Source organism: Neofelis nebulosa, chromosome 6, assembly GCF_028018385.1.
Source record: "Neofelis nebulosa isolate mNeoNeb1 chromosome 6, mNeoNeb1.pri, whole genome shotgun sequence".
NCBI lineage: Eukaryota > Metazoa > Chordata > Mammalia > Carnivora > Felidae > Neofelis > Neofelis nebulosa.
Window position 1 is genome coordinate 143589515 of NC_080787.1, and position 24742 is coordinate 143614256.

Genomic DNA, 24742 nt, shown 5'->3' on the forward strand with positions numbered 1-24742 from the left:
GAGTCCAATGCTTAACCTACTGAGCCACCCAGGCGCCCCTCTTAATCACTTTTTTAAGAGCCTTGCAGGGCACCTGGGTGGCTCAGTTGGTGAAGCGTCTGACTCTTGGTTTTGGCTCAGGTCGTGATCTCATGGTTTGTGACATTGAGCCCCACATTGGGTTCTGTGCTGACAGATTGGAGCCTGTTTGGGATTCTCTCTCTCTCCACCTCTCTCTCTCTTTCTCTCTCAGAATAAATAAACAACCTTAAACAACAACAAAAAAGAGCTTTGCAACTTGGTGCTTACCGGAAGGAAAGAACTAATTTCCCTTCCTCGATTTCCATCGCTTTCTGAAAAAAAAAAAAAATCTCTCTAGGCCCCCATGGCCTCTTTTGTGGCAGGAGGTGGAGGGAACAAAATCAAACGTCTAGATCCTGTGACAGTATTTTTCCATTCGGAAGAGAATCTCACAGCATTTTAATCATTACTTCTGTTTCCCATCTCCCTACTGATATTTGTTCTGATTCTGCTGTTAAATTGTCTCCCTAGTAACGGCTCTAGTGGATTTCCAGAAGTTTTACTGTCTGGCTTTTGACGTAGCCCGATATCCTTTGGTGCTTAACTTAAAAGCAGCAACACGGAAAGAGCTTAAAACAGAAATATGAAGCAATTTCTATGCATCTGTTTTCATGAAGACAGTTAAGGAGATAGAGGACTCTGTTAATATTGTATTAGCAATATAGGTTTGGTTGGCACAGCATTTCTTCTTGGAGGTTTAAAACACCGGGGGCAGGGTACTTGGTACTTTTCAGTCTCCTAGACAGGTACTTAGTCTAGGTACTCACATCTTCCTCCAGCACCTGGTAAAACTGGAGAGCTGTGCGGAAGGGTGCAAATTTGCAAAAAATCCCAGAGCCCTCACTCACTAGGTGGGGCTCCGTGTTATACTTCCACTTTGAACCTGAGGGTGATTGTTCCCCGATCTTCTGCCAGTAGCCCCAAGTGGGAGGGTGTGCCCTTGAAAATGTAGGTCTATTATTTGTGTGCTTGCAAAATTCCCGACTTCGTGTGCTGAAGGGAGTGATTGTACTGTAAGTTACCATGACCAACGTAAAGCTTAGTTCTCCTGCCGGTCCCGCCCCCCCGCCCCGACCCAAGTCCCCTAGTGAGAAACTGAAAGAAAGAGAAAAAGAGATGATTTCTATGCTGCACCGTAAACCTTTATCAGAATTCTGTGTACCAGTCTGGAGCCCTGATCCCTGTCCCCAGTAAAATTAGTCACACTAAAAGATGCACAGGATACAAGCAATTATTAGAACAGAAGATGGGCCTCTAAATTACAGACGGTTCTGCAATAAAAATGGCAAATTAAAAACTTGGGCTAATAAAAAATTTTCATCTACACTCAGGCTTTTATTCAGACATAAAGCGACATGCATACCTTGGTAATGACAACTTCTTGTCGAAACCGCCAGAACCTAATTATTCTTTCACACGTATATAAGACCACAGGGCCTAAAACCCATTTCCAAGCCTGCAGAGAGTAGCAGAGAGAGAGAGAGAGAGAGAAGAAAAGGAAATGAAAATAGAATCCAAATATTTTCAATTTGAACGAAATCAATACATAACATGATGGGATTCAGACATTTTCCTTTAACTTTGGGCCAGTTATCAACAATAAAGATATCTCCTTGTATTAAATACTATAACATTCAATTATTCCTTGAAGTGTACAAGCTTATTTAAGAGATTAAACTCTTCTGTATTGGTTTTTATGCTTACTTGATCAATGATGCCTTTATGTAATTAGAAATAATTGAATTTGCAAAGAAATAGGAAAGCAGATTGATGTTTACGTTACATATGATAGGGTCATAAATGCTCCCAACTCAGCCAAAGTCAAAGGCTTACAAAGCGATATTCCTGAGCCAACAAAGGACATGGGAAATGAAATAAAAGCATTTTGAACAGTAATTTTTGGGGGCCAGCAGTGCGTCACAACGTGGGGGTCTGCCTGAAGGAGCCCCCAAATCCACAACCATAGCCACACACACCCACACAGGCATGCATATGCAGTGTTATCAGGAATAAAACATAAAAGGAGTGTCTCAGAACTTTAAATCTAGATTTACAGAATCAGAACTTGACAGTTGTGACAGTGAACATTTTAATTCTTAACAGATCCCGTCCTATGTCAACCTCTTATGAGAATCATCTGCCATTATTAACGATCGGTTTGCCAGCAGGCTAGTCTTGCACCAGTGGGTGTGTATAACATACGGCGTCCTCCTCCCTTGGAAGGGACGTAACTTAAAATGGTGGAAGACTTATACTAGGTCGGGTGCCAAACAACCCCACGAGGCATATGGTTATTCTCTGTGTTTGACACCAGAGCAAACTGAGGTCCGGCAAGATCAAACAGATTTTCCAGGGTCGCAAAGGCAATCAGGTGCACCAGAAAAACCTGACCCCAGAGGGGTCTGACCGCCTGGCCTGTGTACTTGCCGTGTAATCATGCTTCTTTCTAATGCTGGCGTTGGTACTGACCCTTGTTTTACCAAACATTAGAGGCTCAGTCTTCATTAAATCTGAGGGTGTCAAGAGTTCTTTGAAGTCTACTCCAATTCTTCATCTAAAGAAGAAAAAACCCCGAGGTTGTGGGAATGGGTACAATTGCCTGAGGAGATAGAACTGGATCCTGGGGAGCCAGGACTGGAACTCAAGTCTTTCCTAATTCCCCTAAATTCCCTGCTTGGGATTCTAAAGGCACCACCACCTTCCTCCTAGCACACGGCCTTGGGAGTGGGAAGGATGCCTCACTCTTTTGAACTCAGGTTCGCTAGACCCTCTCTGGCTGACTCACCGTCTTTCTTGATCGTTACTCTCTTACCCGTTATCCTGCTCTGTCTGTTGCGTTGACAGGTCACAAGCCCTTCAGTGTTTTTTTTTGCTTCTGTTATCTTTCTTGTGTTTCTATTTCTCTTTTGTTTACTGCTGGGTCTGTTTGCATGGCAGCTCTTCTCACCTACATCAGCCCTCCTTGCTTTTTCCCCGGGAACCTCTTGTTTGCCTGATAAAGGCTCAATTTATGCAGGCAACACAAAGCAATTTGACCCACTTATCCTTTTCTGCCTCAGTGGGGTTCAGCAACGTGTTCGGAATAGCAGAGGGAACAACACCTTTTGTCCACCTATGCTGTGGGTGAGGCAATATGATGCACAGAGTAAGGGAGAAGATAGCAAGGGGGTAGACAAGAAGGATGGGGTTGGACCAAAGGAGTGAGTCCTTAGGTCTCTCCTGCTTGAAAGAACCAGAAAGCATTTTGAGAATTGGTGTGGATAGTTACAGAAATAATGGCAAGAATGCAATTCTTTCTGTATAAGCTTAGAGAGAGATTTGCAAAACCACTCACATAGTCTCTGTGTATTTTTACAAATAATCTTGCGTGCCCACTTTGGGACGTTTTAAGCATCACACACTTCGTTTTGGTGCTGTCACATCAGTCTCGGGCTCTGATTTTTCCATGTTGATAAAATGGAGTGGATTGTTTTTCCTCGTACAGTTAGTCAGGAAGGAGAACGTAAGCCATTAATCCTTGGCTCTATCTCTACTCTAGTATATAAAATGCTCCGGGAGGAAAAAGCCCAGTTTGGTTACACGGTGATGGTACTCCTGGAGCCCCTAGAAGTTAAGGAGTGAGGGATGGGGGTGGCCAGAGGTGAACAGGTGGTTACCTACAGCAGTAACCTGGATAGACAAGAATTAGTAAAGACAGAAGGAGGCCATGCCCCAGAGCAGGAGGGGCACGTGTGAGGTAGAACTTCGGTGACCGTTCTTCCCCTATGCCTTGCGGCAAATCCCGGGCCTTTTACAAAAATGTTGATTTATTTTTTGAGAGAGAGAGAGACAGAGCGTGAGCAGGGAAGGAGCAGAGAGAGAGGGAGACGCAGAATCTGAGGCAGACTCCAGGCTCTGAGCTGTCAGTGCAGAGACTGACGTGGGGCTCGAACTCACGAACTGTGAGATCGTGACCAGAGCCAAAGATGGACGCTTAACCGACTGAGCCACCCAGGCGCCCGGAGCCTTGGGCCTTTTGTGTTCAAATCTTTTGTTTTGTAAAATGAGACAGGTGGAGAAAATTATGGGCTGGGTTTCCTCCAGGCTCTTAAATGTTTTAGCTTTATTCACAGAGATAAATACAGCGTCAGGGGTATGTGCACATAGATAGCAGCAGACAGCAGACAAAATGAGGGGTGGGAGAAGGCTGGAGTTTCAGAATGAATGTTGAAGTGTGTAGAGATGCAAGTTCACGGCCACAGAGTTGAAGGTCTGGCTTCTTGATGTGGCTTTCCTGGGGATGGCCTTTGTGACCATAGGTCAGAAGCTAAATCTTGGGCCGCTAGCCCTCCGTCTGCTAAATTAAGGGGCGGGGCTATTAGGTATCTAAGTTTCTTTAATGCTAACATACTCCGTGGCTTCTTTGCTTTACTTTTTCTTTTCCAAAAATACTCAGGAAGTCATGCTACAGTGAATATTTTATGATAGAAATAAAGCTGCATTGATTTAAAAGCTGCAGTAATGAAACTTGTTTCTTCCACTTTCCCTCCTGGTTTTTCATTCCTCCAAGAAAATAAGAACATGCTGCTCTGATTTTATTTTATGTGTGTGTTTAAAAATGGCCTCTTTGTCTAGACAATAAGATTTCCAGGGGCAGGAACCATGTCTCGGAAGCTTCCATACCGTGCAGCGGCACGAATGTAACAGCCTTTTAGAAAACGTTTTGCTGAATTGACTCTACCTCAGGTAAAGCTTCCTCCTGTACGGTTGACATCATTCCCTAATAATTTAAACCAGCGTTAGCCTTATTATTATTGCTGTTGTCGCTGTCACTTGTCGACGTCGTAGGTAAATAAAATAAGGTGCTTCTCCGACTGAGAACGACCAGGCTTCTTTGGAGAATAGATTGCACGAGCAGTTCTAGAGTCTGGAGCCTTGTATGCGTCTGTGAGTCCGAGACAGAAGGGGACCACAGGGGTAATTGGTTCCCTTGATCAGTTCGGTGCCCACGGGGCGGTGTGCAAAGCATTCTGCGTCCTAACCCGGACAGCGGTGCACCGCCAAAGGTGAATTGATAAATGTTCCACTGATAAAACTACCGTGAAAATGCAGTTAGGAGGGGCCAAGAGGAAGCGATGGGTAGATGCGGTGCAGTGAAACGCCGGAACCCTTCCTCGTCCTTGGGATGCCTCCCGGACTCAGTGTCTATGAGACATCAGAGAGAATACTGCACCTTCAGCCAAGCAGTAATTGCACAGCCCACACATGCTTTGAACCAGGATCCATTAAAAATAATGAGAAAGAGTGACAATATGAGTTTGGGTGTGCAAGGCGGTGTAGCAGGGGAGAGTTAACAGACAGATGGGTAAGATTCCCCCCTTTTAATAGTAATTAATGTCAGTGCACACTGCTGGAGAAGGCTCTGGTCTGTATTCATGAGGTGTGGGAGAGTATTGATTTTTTTTTTTTTTTTTTTTTTTTTTTTTTTTATGGAGACGCTGTAGCTGGAAGATTTTAGAGAGGCATTCCTGTTCCTCATTACTATGCAGGCTGGGCAGTGGCTACTGATAGTTGAGTTTAAGACAGAGACAATCTATACTGACCATTAAAAGAACCACAGTCTAACGGGCACATCTATGTCGTTTCTCTCGGTTTTAAACATTCCTCCCAGCAGTTTTCACTTTTAAAATCCAGCGCTTCATTTAATGTATTTGAAGAGTTTAGAAAAAGTCAATCATTAGAGTCGTCATAAGTTGATGACTTAATTTCCTGAATCTCCACCATTTATATACTATTATCCCTATTGGGGCACCCTGTTTCCTTCTTGTTTTAATCTGCTGGCCTCATTTATTTGCTCTCATGCATCACCCAGGTGCCCCAAGGTTTGCATTGTTCTAAGAAACCCGAGGAGACCAAATAGAATCATTATTTCTACGTACCTATGCCACAAAGGCATTAGAGCATGCCCAGGAAATCTTCCTTTTGAGATCTTGTGGACATGATGATCGACTCTAATGAATTAGGTCTCTTTTTGCCTAACATCATTATTTCAGTTATGTAGCTTAATTAGAATAGGCAGTCAGTGCATTTAGTACCCCAAGTTTTTTTTCATCCCCAAAGCTGTAGGAAGCAAGAAGGTAAGCTTAATAAAGAGGGCATCCTTCTCTTTTTTGCCAAACATCATTATTTCAGTTGTGGGAGCTTAATTAGAATAGGAAGTAAATGCATTTAGTACCCCAATTTTTTTTGATCCCCAAAGCTGTAGGAAGCAAGAAGGTAAGCTTTAATAAGGAGGGCATCCTTCTCACGCGGTTGTTGCTTGATGTTCATTGGAGGAGTGCGGCCAGTAATTCCCAGAATGGAGAGGGCAGTTCCGCAGGGGGCCAGGGGGCTGAGTTTGCGGAGCAGAGAGGATGGCAAGCCAGAGACAGGGTCGTTCATGTCTGCAGTGCTGCTCATTCTGCCATATCAGACACCCCCATGGACGTGGGAGCGCAAGAGCACGTTTCGAAACGGACAGACCCCTTTTGGCAGTAAACCTCTTTTTAAAATGATCCATAACTAGGTTTCTCCATTAGCACACTTAATAAAGAGCTGGCTTTGTCTAGTGGTGACATGGGCTGTTCTTTTCTCAAGCACACAAAGCTCTAGTTATTTTAACTGTGGCGACAGCTATTTTTAAAAGCTCTTGGGTTCATTCTTACCGAAGGCTCCTTGCCAGAAAATTGAGGCGTGGGGCACTGGGCAGCAGCCTGCCACTGAGCGTAGTGGTCTTTGCAGAAGGTGACATTGTGGAGCAGTTGACTCTCGGGAGTTTGGCCTCGAACAATCCGACTTGCCATTAAAACAAAACAAAACCAAACCTAAATATTTCAAATTGATTTTGTGCAGTCTTGTGATACAACAGATACATGCTCTGCAACGGGCTCTGAAATAACACTTCAACTGTCTTGAAACTTGGGCTGTCATTCATTTCTCTCAGCATCTTTAAAAATAGGAATTTAAGAAGCTTCAAGTAACTTTGAAGATCCCAGAAAAGAAGTGCCCCTCTGCGGTATCCTGTGTTAAATTGAAAGTGTCTATATTAGAGAATTCATAATGAAGGGAAATTGTTTGAACACACCCTTTTGTAGACTGTTGAATTTAATTAGGTTACATCGCGTCCTGATTGCTGATTCGGCCTAATTGGCTAACTTTGTACTATTTGGGTCTTTTGCAGATTTATTTAACTTCTACCCTTTTTGGTTTGTGTCTGCACACCTAGAAGTTTTCAAGTGAAGTCGCAAGAAGTGTCCTGAATAATGATGCTCTTTTCCCCAGTGACCATGAGCAGGCGTAGTGTTTGACAGGGTCAAAATAGGTCAGTGTGAAGTATGTCTTCAGAACTACCTTGATGAATTTGAGAGAGAAAAGGAAGCCTGCCTTCGTGAATGGAGCACTGGATCAAGAGTCCTGTAATCCTACTATGCTATGTTCGCCCCAAACGTAGTACTGACTGACCTTTGACAAGCCTCTTCGGTACCCCCATTGGTGCACCGGGCCACAAAGTCTAAGAATTGAGGCTATGTAATCTGGAGGTTGTTCAATTCCTAGGTGTTTAGGAAGAAAATATGTTGACTTATTTTTGAGGAACAGGGTGCTGAGAAACTCTAGCATCATACAGGCTCACGTCATGGGCAGTAACATGTGAAGTAATATGTCCCCTTTTGCACCGTAGGGTACAGGAGGAGAGAGAGGCAATGGCCTTAGGGACCTTACACGTCAGCCTAGGGAACTGATGTTTTGGCCTTTGGCCCGGGTTGTTTCATGAAAGTCATCCAAACTTGATAACCTCCCTTTGAGCTAGGAGAGCACAACATCTGTGAATCTCCCGTGATCACATGATGCCCAGACACAGGAAGAGTGAATAATAAATGGGGCCCGAGGAAAAGATTCTGTAAATTTTAACACCATCATTCTCAAGCTCTAGGTAACATTGCCTAGATTACCTAAAGAAACCTCAGAACATTTCACAGATGCAGTATCTTTTTAAAAATTAAAAAATTTTTTATGTCTTCATCTATGCTATCCCATAATAGAAAGATTAGTGGGCTTTAACACATTCCAATAATCCTCCTTTACTTGGCATTTTGTATAGAATTTGCAAATTACTTTTCGCTGTAAACAGTAGCTGTAGAATACTTCAAGCTGAGAGGATTAAATGAGACCCTTATCCCAAAATAAGCCTTTCAACTAAGTTAAAATGACTAAAATATTTCATCTTATGAAATGTATTTGGATATTAAAAAATATCTCCAACGCAACACCACCCATTGAAATCCTCTTGTGTGAAGGCAGGGAGGCAGGATCAGGGGGCTGTGTGTGTAATTTGGGGGACGAGGAATTCTAGACACGTGTGGATTATGAAGAGCCCCTCAAATGTGCTTCGGGGTAACTGCCCCAGCCTCAGGAGGAGAATCCATAGAGAAAGAGAGGGACCGACAGTCGTTGAGGGGGGAGCCCTTTGGGACCATCCATCCTGCTCCCCAAAATACAGAAAGTCAGGGTGAGGGATCACATGTGCAGAAGAGACAACTGCCAAAATTTTAAAGACTAGAAAGCCATTAGCCAGACAGCACGTAAATGTGAACATTGACGACTAGGATTCTAAGGAGGAGCAGAGAGATGGACGGGTTTTCCAGGTAAAAGACATCCCTGGGGGGCGTGCTTCAGCAGCTGCAGTGATGGGAGGAAAAGTTGTATAGGGGAGGGCGTCTGCTGGTGTGGGAAGCAGAGGAAGAGCTCATGGAAAGCCACGCAGGACGTTTGCGACCTCCTCGGCCACATTCCTGCAGGTGTGGAGGGCTGTTTAACGTGAGGAAGTGAAGGGCTCTTCTGCGGGGCTTGTGACCAGAAAAGGTTTTGTTGTCTGAAGCCTGGTGCCCTACATCTGACCCTGGCATTTGTTTGTCCTGGGACCTGGAGGGAATCACTTAACCCTCTGAACCTGCTTCGTCCTTATGAAGTGGGGGATAACATCACCGTCTTTATTGGACAGGACTGTTGTTGGGGTCAAATGGATCGTGCACACGGATGTGTTTTGAAAATTGTGAAATGGAAAAAAAAAAGGCATCAGTGTATGGAATAATTAATGTTGGAAGAAACTAGCTAATAGACATTCATTGGTGGGTTTGTTCAGAGCCATTTTAGGACTATTCAAAGAACTGAAAACATTGTATTTGAGGGTGTCATGATTCACGGTCTGCTCTAGCTTCCTGAGGAGGAAAGTAATAGTTTCAGACAGGCGTTGAATCCCATTGTATGGGATGTTTGGGTGAGAAGGAATCCTAGAAGTCAGATGGCAAAACTGAGGTCCAATGAAGTTTTAAAAAACGTTTATTTACTTTTGAGAGAGAGAAAGAGAGAGAACTAGCGGGGAAGGGGCAGAAAGAGAGGGGAACAGAGAGTCCCAAGCAGGCTCTGTACTGACAGTGGGCAGCCTGATGCGGGGCTCCATCCCACGAACCATGAGATCATGACTTGAGTGGAGATCGAGAGTTGGACACTTAACCGACTGAGCCACTCCGGTACCCTGCGGTCCAGAGAATACAAGGGACTTGCACGTGGCCACCCTGATGACTAGGGGCAGAGCCTGGGTCTGACCGTCATCTCACACACCGTTCCCTCCCCAACACAGGGCTTCCTAGTGGGTGGTTCCGGTTAAGCAGAAGTGGAATCTGGGTGTCCAAAATAGATATCTTGACTAATCGCATGCAATTTGGATCACAGAAATTTGTTCTGAGCGAAACAGGTCTACTGTTTTCCAGCATTCATTAAAATTTCTGCATCTTATAAACATGTCAAGTCTCCGCAACAGAGTTAGCAAGAAAAATAAACATACTTCACCATCTATGTTGCTTCTTTCCAGTTACCAAGAGAAGGCGCTTGCCTTGGTGAATGTTCCTTTAGTCGCTGCCATTTATGATTCCCTATCCAAAGGGCTTTCTAAGACGGTTTTTGAGGTTCACAGAGATAAAATCTTACACTCTGAGCACAGTATGGACTTACCCTGCCCCATGGATAGCCAGACTGATAAAGAAGACGATGAACACATGGTGTGTGTACCAGAACAACTCATAGGAGACCTGTCTGATGAACTCGGTGGAAGAGGTCATGATCAAGATGAAAGCCAGAGAGATGATCAGCCCAGTGACACCAGCAATTGTCGTCAGCAACACGGTGATGGTGTTCTAAGAGAGACAAGCACCGGGACATTGATATCTTGGTTCTATTTTCCATGTTAGGGTCAATACTCGAGAGTCTAAGCAGGGAGTAAATCAAAACATTCGAATCAGGGGCATATTAGCCTCAAAAAGGGTCCCCCTATGACTCAAGAAGGGAGCTTCCCCGTTCTTTTCTTTTGTTCCATTTGACGGCACACATTCGCTTTGCTCAAATTTCATCAAATGCCATTTAATCATTTACATTTTTTCCATCTGTATAAATCAACTTTCAGGTCAAAGTTATTATGGTGAATTGAAATTGAGACAATACGTAACACTTCATTTTAAGATAAAATATTGGCAAATAAATCCAAGTGTCAAGTTTTTGATTTTTAAAATAAAAGTGTGGATTGCCATGCTTAATTGCATGTTAACATTAATAAACACTTTTTTTTTTTTTGAGAGATCCCTCGGGGGCGCTCCTAATAAAGCAGCTGCACATTCTGTTCCCCTGGTAGTTATTCCTTGCTCTTGCTTTTTAATTGGAAGGGCCATGACTTGCCTTTCTTTCATGCCACCTCAGGGAGGCTTGGAATAAGGCTTTGTAAATCCTAGGTGATCAATAAATATACAGCTATTCTACTCTGGGAGACACGGTCAAAAGGCCAGAGTTCTGACCTGTGAGTGCAGAGGGTGGTTACCTAGCTTTTTAGAATATGAATCACAGAGCACTTTGTATTTGCTGTGACTTTTCCATATTCTTGCCAAGTCATTGGGATTCAGATGCTGGGTTACCATCGTTGAGCCGACCATGAGCTCAATAAACTCACACTGTATCTTTTGTCAGTAAAATCTCATTAATTTGGGCTGCTGTGAGATCTCAAGGTAATTTGGATAGGGACTTCTTGTTTTTTTTTACTTCATGGAGCAAATAGTTGAAATAAAATTGAAAGGGTATGTCTAAAACATTGAAAAGATATGTTATTTTTTCAAGTGTACTCAGGCATTTAATTTTAAAAAATTTTTAATGTTTATTTATATTTATGTATTTATTATTTATATATTTATATATAATTATTTATATATAAAAAATAATGTTTATTATTTTTGAAGGAGAGAGAGACAGCGTGTGAGTGGGGGAGGGGGCAGAGACACACACACACACACACACACAGAATCCGAAGCAGGCTCCAGGCTCAGAGCTGTCAGCACAGAGCCTGACGGGGGGCTCGAACCCACAAACCGTGAGATCCTGACCTGAGCCGAAGTCAGACGCCTAACCGACTGAGCCACCCAGTACTCAGGCATTTTAGAAATCCGTTTATATCATAGGCCGTGCTAATTTCAAATCACTCTTCTTTGCTTTTTAAAGCAAATCCCCACTTCCCTTTTCTTGCAACATATTTTTATAGACTGGTTTGGTTTGCCGTGTATCTTTTCAAATAGCCCCGTTGCATCTGTTCGGAAATACTCTATAACGTACACTTTGTGTTATTGATACTTTCTCCAAACGTACCAATTTGTATTATTGATCTTTCTCCAAATACCCCAAGGTAGGTATTATTCACCTTAAGGTATTACTTGAACTTAAGGAGCACTGACATAGTATACTGCTTCTAAAATTTTGAGATGACTATATTGGAGTAACTTGATTATCTTGTTAAATTGCTTTAAAAGCATTCATAATAAGTACTATTCACTGTATGGCCTTTTCAAAATATTAAGGCTTATTCTTGGTTGTCTGTAACAATGAGCTTTTCAGAGGCTTGGCGGGGGAAAAGAGTTAACCCCGGTAAGCGCCAAGATAAATACTGGGGCTCAAATGAGTGACCCCGAAGGCCTTCCCACGGGCTTATGGCCATCGTTGGTTTTAACTTATAACTTTGAAGCTTGTGCTTCTAATTGTTGTCAGCCAGGAAAATGTAGCTCTACTTAATCAATGGCCTGATACGGGAAATCATCTCAGGATAATTAGGGACGTGCCATGGAAGAATTCCCCCCCAAAATTGAATTTCGCTTCTTCAAATAAGGTTCCCTGGGCAAAACGGTCGTGAAAGAGATGCCTCAGATGGTAACAGAGGGTTTTCTGTTGCGGGAGTACATTGTATTAGGGGTCTTCTTGGGCAATACTGATTCGTTAGCCTGGTCACCACGTTGGATACATATTCCAACAGGGCAGTATGTGCTCAAATATTTTGGTCAACCGGGAAGAAAGGGGTAGGTGGTGGATGGAAGGGAGGGGATTGTCTTAATCTCGATAGGTGGGTTTTCACTTTCTTTTTGTTTCTCACATGTGCTGCCACTCTGGGCACACAGGTAATTAGCATTAATGATGTTACTAGCCATGCAGGTCTGATTATGAAATTAGCTGCTTTGCCCAGTATCTGATTTGGCAGACCAGCCAGGCACATGTGTGCCAAAATACGACACAGGAGAAGAGATCCAAAAGCAATTTGCAAGTTGAAGATGAAGACATCCAATTTATAATCCCTGGATTTAGATGGCACTTCACATTCTTTATGATGCTACCATCAACAACAGCAAAATACCTAATCGTGAGCTGCTTTAAAATGTAAAATGTCAGGGTTCTAATAAGTTGCTGCATTTCCTATTTGGGTTTATTTATGTTTTGATATACATTAATTAAGGGGCATCAGTTTTTCTTCCTGCTTATAAACTCTTAGCAACATTTATGAAAAAAAATACCTTTAAAAAAATTATTTATTTTCAAGAGACAGAGACGGAGCGTGAGCGGGGAGGTGCAGAGAGAGAGGGAGACACAGAATCCCAAGCAGACTCCAGGCTCTGAGCTGTCAGCACAGAGCCTGACGTGGGGCTGGAACTCACGAACTGGGAGATTATGACCTGAGCTGCAGTCGGACGCTTAACCGACTGAGCCACCCCGGCGCCTCAAGAGTATCTTTTTTTTTTTTTTTTTAATTTGAGAGAGAAAGAGAGAGAGAGAGAGAGAGAGAGAAAGCACATGCAAGTGGGGGAAGGGGCAGAGGGACAGAGAGAGACAATCTTAAGCAGGCTCCACGTTCAGCATGGAGCCCCATGCAGGGCTCGACCCCACAGCCTTGGGATCATGACCTGAACTGAAATCAAGAGTCAGTCGCTCAAACAACTGAGCCACCGACGTGCCCCTCAAAATAGCTTTGGCAGAAACTTCTCTCCAGCTCTTTGATTAAAGCTTTTGAAACCCAGTGCTTCCGATCAAGGGATCGGAAAAGGAAGGGTGTTTCGGATGAGAAACCCGGGAGCCTGCAAGGACTCACTGTGTGGAAGGTCCGGATGGGGTTGAGGTAGCTCTCATTTGGGGTTTTGCCAAGCTTGGCAAGTGCAGCCAGAAGTCCCTCGGCTTCCGTGGACTGGCTCCACAGATAGTGCTCCAGGTTGCACAAATGTGCCACGATGTGGATGGCTACAGTTGAGGAGAGGACGTCAGACATGCGCCATCTGGCTTTCTTCCTTTGTGGTTACCCAACGACACGATGTCTCTACGGTCAAGTTTCTCTGTTCTGGTGTTTGTAATCTCCAAAGAGTGATTTATTTGTGCATCTTTCACCGTGTCTTGAATGGAGTGGATTGGATATGGTATGATTCACCACATCCATTTTAATGATAGGAAGAAATGAAGTCAATCTTAAGTCACCATAATTTAATTATAAACATGTGCTCATTCTGCAAGTGGAATAGGTATTAGGATATCACAACATAATTACATATATGTTCCATTGTATATATAATTCCATATTTTGTATAGAACATATCCTGTGAGCTATATATATATATACACACACATATGTATTCCATATTTTATATCTTATGTAATATAGTTTCCAAGAAATCACAGAGCATTATCCTAGAATACTGTATATCATATACATGGACATGTGTGCATATGACATCTATGATAGATTCCAGGGAAGAGTTTTTGTTCGCTTTCAGACATTATATTTTCTATTCTTCCTTTACACATTTTAGCATATATGTATATGTACTCCTACACATACGCATATACACAATATATTTGCATGTGTTATTCCTAGAGGATCAAAATAAACTGGTATTTATAGAACTAATCCTCTCTGTGTACTCTTCAGAAGAAAACTCGGTTTTCTAATTCTGAGAATTTGTGATGTTTAAATTTTAAATGAAGAGAACAAGCTTGGGAACACAGCATCATTTAGCCCGAGGAGACGGTGCTCAATGCCACTCTTCCCTGTCTTGTGAAATCTGGGGGGAAGCTAGCAGTCTCAACATCCAGACGAGGATCTCCTGATGCTTTCCCTACAAATGGAAGCCCTACTGGGTGACCTGCTGATACCAGCCACAGGGATCAGATTCAAGTAGATAGCTTCCCAGTTGCTACATTGCCCCCCCGAACCCCCGTCCACCATGCAAAGTAGAATTGGCTAATATATAGTCTCCACACATTGTATGCAAATTCTGGAATCCTTCATGACTACCCATGGTGGGTTGAGGTGTGGGGGAGTGAAGGAGAAAGGAACAGCAGAAACTTCGGAGAATATTGGTAGCATGTTGGTCTCTGTGGTTCTAGCAGCAGATTTATTTAGAAATACCAACTGCTGTTTAGCTTTTCTCCCTGCCCCCTGAATTCCTTCGATCAGAGCCATTCCCTTTTCTGGGCTGCAAAGTTGTATTCACGCTTTAAGACCCAACCCAAAAGTTGTTTTCTATGAAATTGTTCGTCAGGTCCACAGGCACCAATGATACCTTGACTATAACATTTCCCAGGAATTATTGTTATGAATATTCATTTACATCTATGTTGCCCAAGGGACCTGACGCCTCAAGGCTTATTCATCTCGAAACATCAACACTGGGCACGTTGCTTACTACCAGTATGTACTTAATAAGGATTTGCTGAGTGACAATGAGCTAGAAAGAGAGAAAGGGTCAGGAGGCTGTCTGCCGCTGCGGATGGGGTAGTGCTAATACCTGTTTTGTGAACATTTTCCTGCAGCCTTCACGTCAGAACTCAGTTTGAATATGCTTTTGGCTGAAGTTCATCTAAGAAGGCAAAGCACATGATCGTATTTCTGAGTCAATGATGTTGACTCTCTCCTTATGGGTTTTGTGAGAGTGGCACCCAAAAGGCATTGTGTTTCTTCCTTGTGTTCCATTTGTCACTATATGTGGTGTGTCTGTGAAGGAGCTGCCTTGTTTAGTCTCAGCATCCACGAAGCTAGAAAGTTTGTCTAGTAACCATCTCTTCCAATATGCTCAAGATGGAATGGAAACTAGTTGCTAAATTGAACATAAACATGTTCAGCAGTATTCCTAATTGCCGTTTTCTGGTAATTATCTTAAAGTTTAAAAAAAGCAATAGGGGGCGCCTGGGTGGCGCAGTCGGTTAAGCGTCCGACTTCAGCCAGGTCACGATCTCGCGGTCCGTGAGTTCGAGCCCCGCGTCGGGCTCTGGGCTGATGGCTCGGAGCCTGGAGCCTGCTTCCGATTCTGTGTCTCCCTCTCTCTCTGCCCCTCCCCCGTTCATGCTCTGTCTCTCTGTCTCAAAAAAAATAAATAAAACGTTAAAAAAAAATTTAAAAAAAAATAAAAATAAAAAAAGCAATAGGTAATACTTCTCATGGCTAGCAGATATTGAACACTTAGTATACTTCAAACACCATTATAAATGCTTATGCGTATTACCTCATTTAATCCCCAGGTATCAGTTTTATTGCCATTTTACAGACCAGTATTCAAGAAGTTCAGGCAGTTGTAGACCATTAACGGCAAAGGTGGGATAAAACCCTGTTTGCCTGAATCGGGGGCCCATTAAAATTTTTTTCTTTTTTTATATATATATATTTTTAACGTTGATTTATTTTTGAGACAGGGAGAGACAGCATGAACGGGGGAGGGTCAGAGAGAGAGAGGGAGACACAGAATCTGAAACAGGCTCCGGGCTCTGAGCTGTCAGCACGGAGCCCCACGTGGGGCTCGAACTCACGGACCGCGAGATCATGACCTGAGCCGAAGTCAGATGCTTAACCGACTGAGCCACCCAAGAGCCCCTCTTTTTTTTTTTTTTTTTTTTTTAACAGAGCCCACGAGCAGGGAGAGGGGCACAGGGAGAGAGGGAGTATCGTAAGGAGGCTGCACACTCAGTGTGGAGCCCGACTCAGGGCTCAGTCCCACAACCCTGGGATCATGACCTGAGCCAAAATCAAGAGTCAGATGCTCAACTAACTGAGCCACCCAGGTGCCCCAGAGCTCAATCTTTGGCCTTTAAGTTATATTGTGTCTTTTCACTGATTCGTAATTGTTATACTTTATTGTTCACTGAAAACTAATTTCTCCTGCGGGCTTAGCTAAAGCTCTTTGAATGGTTCACTTGGTGTCTTTAATCTAGAGTCAACTAGCTCATAAGAATAATCACAACCTTTGGAGTTCTCCTTGCAGGTGGGTGGAAAATCTCCTTTACCTCTCTCCCCTTTACCCTCTGCCCCTGGCTGTCCTCAGTTCTCCTCCACGGACTAAAGCACACCAGACAGAGAGGAGGTGTCCCCACTTTACAGAAGTAGATACTGAGCTTCAAGCCAAATTAAGTGACAACACTTACAATTCCATAATCCACATGTGACAGTCAGAAGGGAAACACAGGATAGCTTCTGTGTCTTTTATATTCTGCATTCTATAACATCCTTCTCCTGGGTAAGAAGTTGTTGATCACAATCTATTTTCTATTAGATTGATTTCCACATGAGAATCTGACACTGTTAAACTAAATTTAAGTACATTTATTGAATAAGCAAAGATATTGAACTAGTTATTTACTCTTATTGCCAGGTCTCCCATAACAGAGCCGAAGAAACTAATGAAATAGTATGAGAAAACTCAAGATGCTTTTTAAGAGGTAGCTCCTGAGGGAATATGTTGAAAACTACTCTTTCTAGCTTTTTTGTTTTGTTTTCATGTACTTTAAAATTCACGTCTTAAATGCTCCTTTGCTCTAACTACCTCCATCTCGTTTTCTTTTTACACGTAGAAGATAAAAAGTAGGATATCTTTCTTTATTTATCGCAGGAATTCTCAGAGGGAAAATTACCTGTGCCACTTGATTTGTCCGAACGTTTTATTTCCTCTTAGGTCTGACCCTAATTTTATTGTGATCTTGGCTGGGAACTTAAGGTATCCCACTTACCAACTCCATGGCTGCTGGGGCTTGGTAGGTAACCCAGGAGATACTGATTTTGCTGTGTTTTTTTCCAGACATTGTATGTTCTGTTTTCTAGTCTTCCCTTTACACACCTCAGTTATTTTAATGTGGGTAGTCATGTCATCTGCTGGATGCTTCCAGTATGTGATCAAATAGTGATATGGTTCGATTTTCCCCTCTCTTACTCACCAGAATCCTGTCATGTTACTAGATTGGCTACTCAAACTAGATTTGCTACAGCCAGAAGGACACGAGAAGGCTGCCTCTCAGTTACCTCATTTATTTCAGCCTGCTGTCTTATCTGTAAAATGGGTGCATTGATTGAAACCAGGCAATATCTCGGCTTCCCGCCAGCTCTCTGGCTCCCGCGTCTCCTTCGAAGTTGACTGGGACCATTTATCATCCCTAAGGGATCTGTAGTCCAACGTGAATGCAATGCAAACACGAAACGCATGTTTTAATAATTTTTCAAAATCAACACTGGCTTAAAGGGACTTTTTAAGTTTTGTGGCACATTCGATACCATCAGTTATGCCTGTGTGCGCTCGCCCTGGCCCCTCTGAGGACTTTCTGCTGAGCTCATGGGAGAGCCTAAGACACCCATTTCCAGAATCCGCCCAAATGCCAGGCTAACAGATGCTGTCACCGGGTCTTTCCACAATCCTATTTTCTCACCAAAGTACTTCTACAGTTAAAAGAGAGCAGTGGTCTTGGACAAGCCACAAAATGCACATTTAATTGGTGTGTGGACTTCTGAGTTCAAATAAGGAGCTTTCATTGAAGAACGAACAAAAAAAAAAAATCATAAAGGCTACAATTAGAGCCAGTTGCCCTGAGAAAGTTTCTTTTCCTTCTTTCTTTCCTTCTTTTCATTTTTTAGGAGATCAAAGGAAGCATAATTGAGGGAGAATCTTGGAAGGGCGGTCAGTTCTTGCTATCCTTCTGCCTGCCTGTCAGTGATAACAGTCATTTTGGAGTTAGTCACCTCCTAATTAAGCAGCCTTCAGAAGTAAGGACCCAGGGACAAATCCTGGCTGCGCTTTACCAGCCAGAGCCTTGGCCCCCCAAACTTTCAAGCTTGTGGACTGATTTCTGCAGGACTACATAGGTTCCGGCACCCCGTGGATGCTACTCATTTAAATCATGTTAGACAGGGGGCACCTGGGTGGCTCAGTCAGTTAAGCTTCCGACTTCAGCGCAGGTCACGATCTCACAGTTCGTGAGTTCGAGCCCCGCATCGGGCTTTCTGCTGTCAGGGTGGAGCCCACTACAGATCCTCTGTCCCCCTCTCCCTCTGGCACCTCTTATGTTTATTGAGGTTTGTAAACTAATTTTAGCAGCTCATCAGGAGCCGCCCGTGGGTAATTGCACACCCCTGGCACCTACTGGATGTATGCTGCCTGGGTCAGTATTTACACCCCCCCTTTGAAGGAAGCTCAGGCTCACAGTACTACTGTTCAGCTGGAAGGATCTCCAAGGTCTGCTGTGGACCACAGAGTCCAAAAAGATCCACGTTAATAAGAACGAAGAGGCTGTGATACTGGGATTTTTATACCACTGGGGTTACAGATCCCTGAAAATGATTTATTAGCGGTTGGAGAATTGCTCCAACAGCTCTTATCATAGGCAGGCGAGCGGGAAGGCAGGAAGCCAAAAGAAGGGTTCCTGTCACCGCGTTTTCCGTGATGCCCTTGATTATAGATAGTTTGCCTCTCCCCTCCTCCTCCCCAGCCTCCTTCCACCAGCCTCTAATTACATCCTTTAATGATTTGACCAGTTAAAGCCTGCAGTTCAGCTTACAGAAGAACGGGTGAGAAATTAGGGGCTGGCATGCAAACTTCGATGTGGATGCACTTCTTCCAAGGTTACACACCTCTATTAAGCCAGTCGGCTATTTGAAAAGCAGCATAATGGGCGATGCTAATAAAATAAGCACGGGGACATTTTCAGCTGTTCCCAAGTGAATACAGCAGAAGGACAAAATGTGAAAAGCACAGGGATATCTACGAAACCAGGGCTTAGCATGGTTTTTTTTTTTTTTTTCCTTCTAAAAGCGCAGTTGCCAGCCGCATTTCTTAGTTAGTGTGAAATGTAATAATTGCTATGTCAGGGCTTGGGAGAAGCAGAGAGCTTTCTCCCCACCCTCCTGCCTTTGCCGGGGATGGAGACAGCCCCGCGCTGCTGGTTGCCATGGCGGTGGGGGACGAGCCCTTGGCTCTCAGAAGCAGTCTGACCCTGCCGGGGAGTCCCGGGAGGCTGCGGAGCCCCGCAAGGCAGTGGGGGTTCAAGCAGAAGAGGGCCTGAGGGGAATACTTCCTTCTCTCCAGGGATTTGTGAGGGAAGGAGGGAGAAAGAGAGTCCCGATTCTTCTGGTTGCGGCAGAATGTGAATTTATCTGGGATGAGCCCACCGGCATCATTTTGAATCTCTTCCCTGCCCACATGCTGTGCTTCCTCCACCCCAGCTGCTGCTGGGTCCTGGAGCCCCTGCACTGTCGCGGCTTGTACCTTTCTCACGAATCCCTCTCATCCCTTTTGCCTGCTGGCCGACTCCAGCTCATCCTCGGGTCTGACCCAACTTGGTGGGGACCTATTACGTGCCAGGGGCCGGGAAAGCCAAGACGCAGAAGACACATCTCAGCCCCCCAGGCCGTCGGAGTCTGAGAAATTTTCCTAGGTGGCAGGGAGGCATCACTGAGGTCTGCAGGAAAGGTGGCCCAGAGGGAGGCAGGCCGGGCGAGGAGTCCCAGATATGGCAACGTCTTCGCCATTGAGGGAGGAAAGGAAGAGCATTTAACAGGGACAAAGGCACCCACCACTCAGGGACACAGTGGCTGTGTATTGCCAATGGGAAGAAGCGAGGGGGTGTGGAGAGAAAGGAGAGAGGAGGAGGAGGCAGCGCTCACTGAACGGAGCATGCGGGCCATCCTACCCTTGGGTTTGACTCTCTGTGCAAGAGTGGCCAGTGAATGACCTTGTAGTGGGTAGGTTTCCAAGAGGGCCTACCTGGCAACCAGTCTGCACATCTCTTGATGGATCGATTGTGTTATTGTTCTTTTAATTCCAGCGAGGAAAAGGCACACAAAAACTTAGATCACAGGACCAGTCAGCAGCAGGGGTATGAAATAATGTGGTCATCTGATTCCAGTCAACTGCTCCCCTTGCTAAGTTGCACTCCATTCTTGGGGCCCCTGGGTGGCTCCGTCGGTTAAGCGTCTGACCGCGGCTCAGGTCATGATCTCACGGTTTGTGAGTTCGAGCCCCGCGTCGGGCTCTGGGCTGACAGCTCGGAGCCTGGAGCCTGCTTCCCATTCTGTGTCTCCCTCTCTCTCTGCCCCTCCTCTGCTCACACTCTGTCTGTCTCTCCCACAAATAAATAAACATTAACAAATTAAAAAAAAATAAATTATACTCCATTCTGAAAACAGTACTGACCACCCTCGTTTCAGGTGACAGCTTCTCTTAGTGCATCTTGAACACGGGACGTATTCGACATACATCACTGATGCATCTATTCCACTGACACCTGATTACATGGAAAGAAATATACATGCCCAAGGGTTTAAGGCGAGAACTATTGCATAACATATTTTCTTTTATTTTTTGCTTCCTTTTCTGATGTGTTTTGATGCTGTAGGTTTTTTGGTTCCTTCTCTCTTTCTCTTAGAGTCCAGTTCTGCCTTAAACCTATTGCGTAGTGATAATATTCTTCCCGCCATTTTACTGTGTTTTATCTCCTCTTTTAATGCAGGGATTAAATATTCTTAAGATTATATGTATATATTTAAGTTTATTCGTTTATTTTGAGAAAGAGAGAGAGCAAGCGGGGGAGGAGCAAAGGGAGAGGGAGAGAGAGAATCCCAAGCAGGCTCTACGCCGTCAGCACAGAGCCTGATGCGGGGCTTGAACTCACAAACGGTAAGATCATGACCTGAGCTGAAATCAAGTCTCAAGTGCTTAACTGACTGAGCCACCCAGGCACCCCAATATTCTTAGGAATATTTTAAAGGAAGCCTTCCCAATTTTAAAGGAAGCCTTGAGAATCCTTGAATTCTTTCTCTGAAGAGCCTTGCAAGGAGCAATCTGGACTCCACTCTGACACCACCCATGACGGGGAACTCTATTCTCACGGATGCTCATTCTAATTTTAGATAATTTGGAAGGTCCGGAAAAGACTTCCATATCTGAGCTGAAATCTGCTTCCCTGAGTCTTCACTGCTTCATGCGTCAACTCATTTGTCGGGCGTTTTTGACCCCTCTCTGGACTCAGCCCTATGGTAGCCTTGGGACATAAAAGACGCATTAACTTGTTTTTTTGCTCTCCTTTCCTTGCCTGGTTTCTCTCTAGGACACAATGTCTTTTTACCCTTATTTCTTAACAAACCACAAAGACCTTTCGCAGATGTTTCGCGGGTTGGTTTAATCTGGCACCAAAGACAATCGATGGGGAAATCTCCCCACAACTTCTCCGCACACCCGAAGTTGTGTTAATTGGCCCTCGGGCACTGTCTGTCATGTCTTGCTGCTTAATTAAATCCACGTTTGTGTTGAGTGTTCTTTTTACTCTGCTATTTTTTATGCATGAGAGGATGAAAACAAATGAGGAAAACATTTTATAGTTAAATTAGTTTGAGAGAAACAGTCCTGAACCATAACTCTTAATTGTGCAGATAGCCTTTTATTTCAGTGTGTTTGTCGTCCAACAAAACCACAAACGAGTCGGTTATCGTTCGGCCTCTTTTCTTCCTCACCAGGGTTTAACCCTGGCCTTGGATGCTAATGTTTATTGCCTTTCTCTTGAATTCTCTTGTTTTCTTATTCAAGAAATAACAATAACACTTTATATGCTGTAAAGCTTCATATCTTTTCAAGGTCCTTTTATATCCACTAGCTCAGTGCTATTCAGAACCTTATTCACTTGATCTTGCTTTTCTCTTTGCTTTTACTGCCTATGATGCCACTTGATAGTCATTTTGCTATGACTGTGAATGAGTTTTTGAGTACAGGTCAGTTTTCTTTCCAGTGTGGATTATATTGAATAGCACAGTATTCATTTTGCAAGCAGGTTCTTGTTGTATTATCAACAAGCTTAATTCTTTACAAATGAAAATGAAGTTTCATAAACTTTTCCTTGCCAAATTGAAGGCTTGGTAGGGAAAACTGCGTGAGTATAAATTAGAAATCAAAAAAATCCTTTTATGTAAGTTTTATTGGTCAAATGGAATGCAAAGATTTATTTAAGGGGGAGCCTTTGGCGGAGGGGGAAATTAAAACAAAGCTATCGAGTTAAGCATTAGGTTTGGTAACATCGACCGGGCAAAGAAGAATAAGAAACACTTACTTGCATTAATGCCTATCCCATAGGCGACCAGTTTGTGGAATTTGAGGTTTTTGTCTAATTGCCTCCTCCACGGTCCTCTGCAGCACTAGAGTGACATAAAGTAAAAGTCTCATTTTAAGGAAAAATCATAGCGATGGCAGCATCCTGAGTGGTAAGAGAGCCGGACTCAGGCTCTGCCTCTAAATTCCTGAAGGTGGGGCTATGGGGTACAGAAGGGAGCGGCCATTAATCAGCCCAAAGGACAAACCAGATGGTTATTACCGGCTTTGCTGAAATCTCAACCCAGTAAAGTGAGTAAGTAAGTATAGTTCCCTGGCTATAAGTCAAAATTCTAGAATAAACCTGCTAATATGCATGTGGCCACTAGTTTACAAAATGAAGATGGAAACCAACCTCCTCATAGATGTGGTTTAAGTAGTCTATAAAGTATTCCTTATCACACAAAGAAAAGCATTATGTTCATCTATATCTAAATATTCATAAAATTATGATGATGATTGTATAATCATTTCATCTAGTCGGAGTTATTGAAATTCTCATTTTTCTGTACAGCGCATTACGCTGTTTAGCAGGAAACACAGTATCCAAAACAGTGAAGCTAATATAATTAGGAAATTATTAAATCTACATACGAAATTCTGTGTACTATGATTTAAGTACTAGATTTAAGTCCCATTATATCTACCTACGAAATTCTGTGTACTATGATTGTGTATTCCTGGGCCGAGAGCTCAGAGAGATGTGTCCTTAGTGGCATTTGACTCCACTGCTCATTTGGTTGCTTTCAATTAGACATGGTGGTAGTTCAAACTGTTATAATACATCCATCTTAGTGAGTCAGGTCAATTTTATCAGCCGTCTTTTTCTGACGGAGCAAATGTATCGGAGAAAGGCGGAGCAAAGACTCCAATGTCAAGCAGGGAGTGAATGGCAAGAACGAAAGTCACATCAAATGTACAGATTTCTGAGTTTTGGTTTTTGCCATTGGGTCCTCTCTTACGAAGAAGCAAACTTCAGTCCCCACGTGAATTATCAGGACTTTCACAGTAAAGTCCATCTTTGTCTTTCATGGCACTTACACCGGTAAATCACAACAATTGAAATTATTTTAAGTAGTTTAGTACTTACAGTACTTGTCCCTCTCATGAATGAAATAAGGTTTCGACTGATCGGTAAGAGAATTAGCATGCAGTTAAAATTGAGGCACACTGCAGACGCTCGCGCCCAGGCCAGTGTTGACTGTCCACATAGAAAGACACAAGAGAGATGCAGTGAGAGTAAGGACGCCGGGGAAGATGGAATGTTTTCCGAAATGATAATGTGTAGTCCCCAGCTCTACTTACGCCCAGAATAACTCGTGTGTAAAGGAAAGACTCTTCCTCTTCATACCAAGAGAATGTGTCGATAAACAGATATAAATTCACTCCCAGCCACGAGAGCTAGTGTTGAATGAAAAGAGACCAATCAATACTATCTTCAATCTTTTCTTCCGTTCAAAATCACTTGGGGTTCTTCTTTTAGAGGGTGAAATGAAGAGCTTCTCAATATTAATCAGGCTTACTCTATACTTATTTCCCATATATTCGTTTTAACAGTTGATTACAATAGTAATAAATTGTTAACTTTATAAAAAAAATTCTAAACACATATGGGTATATTTAAGGCATTTAATGAAAATTACAAAGCCTTCCTAATCAACATTGCTCTAATGTTTTAAGTCAATGATGGCGAAAGGAGGAAATCTTTAAAAACAACTCAGAAAGTACTCCAGAAAAATTCCAATTTCATAGTCTAATTCAAAGACTTCATTTGATTTAAGAAACAGTTCATACATTATGCAAAAACTAACTACTTGACTTCAAAAATAATTAAAAATGAACTCAATCGAGAAACAACTTTACATGATTCTGTAAGGGTAAATTGAATATATCTACTGAATGTTTTCTAACAAGGTTTAGTCTTTTACCAAAGT

At 43.3% G+C, this 24742-nt stretch overlaps 1 protein-coding gene across 1 annotated transcript in view; it reads right to left on the reverse strand.

The window, feature by feature from the left end:
* The window catches only part of NOX3 (NADPH oxidase 3), a 62626-nt gene that overhangs the window by 37741 nt on the left and 143 nt on the right, over window positions 1–24742 (reverse strand). Inside the window, exons 2-8 of the mRNA XM_058735757.1 lie at window positions 24114–24209; window positions 23899–24009; window positions 22771–22855; window positions 13520–13665; window positions 10087–10268; window positions 6744–6873; window positions 1424–1516 (exon numbers count right to left, since the gene is read on the reverse strand). Of these exons, the coding sequence (XP_058591740.1) occupies window positions 1424–1516; window positions 6744–6873; window positions 10087–10268; window positions 13520–13665; window positions 22771–22855; window positions 23899–24009; window positions 24114–24209 (843 nt within the window). The remainder of the gene's footprint in view (window positions 1–1423; window positions 1517–6743; window positions 6874–10086; window positions 10269–13519; window positions 13666–22770; window positions 22856–23898; window positions 24010–24113; window positions 24210–24742) is intronic.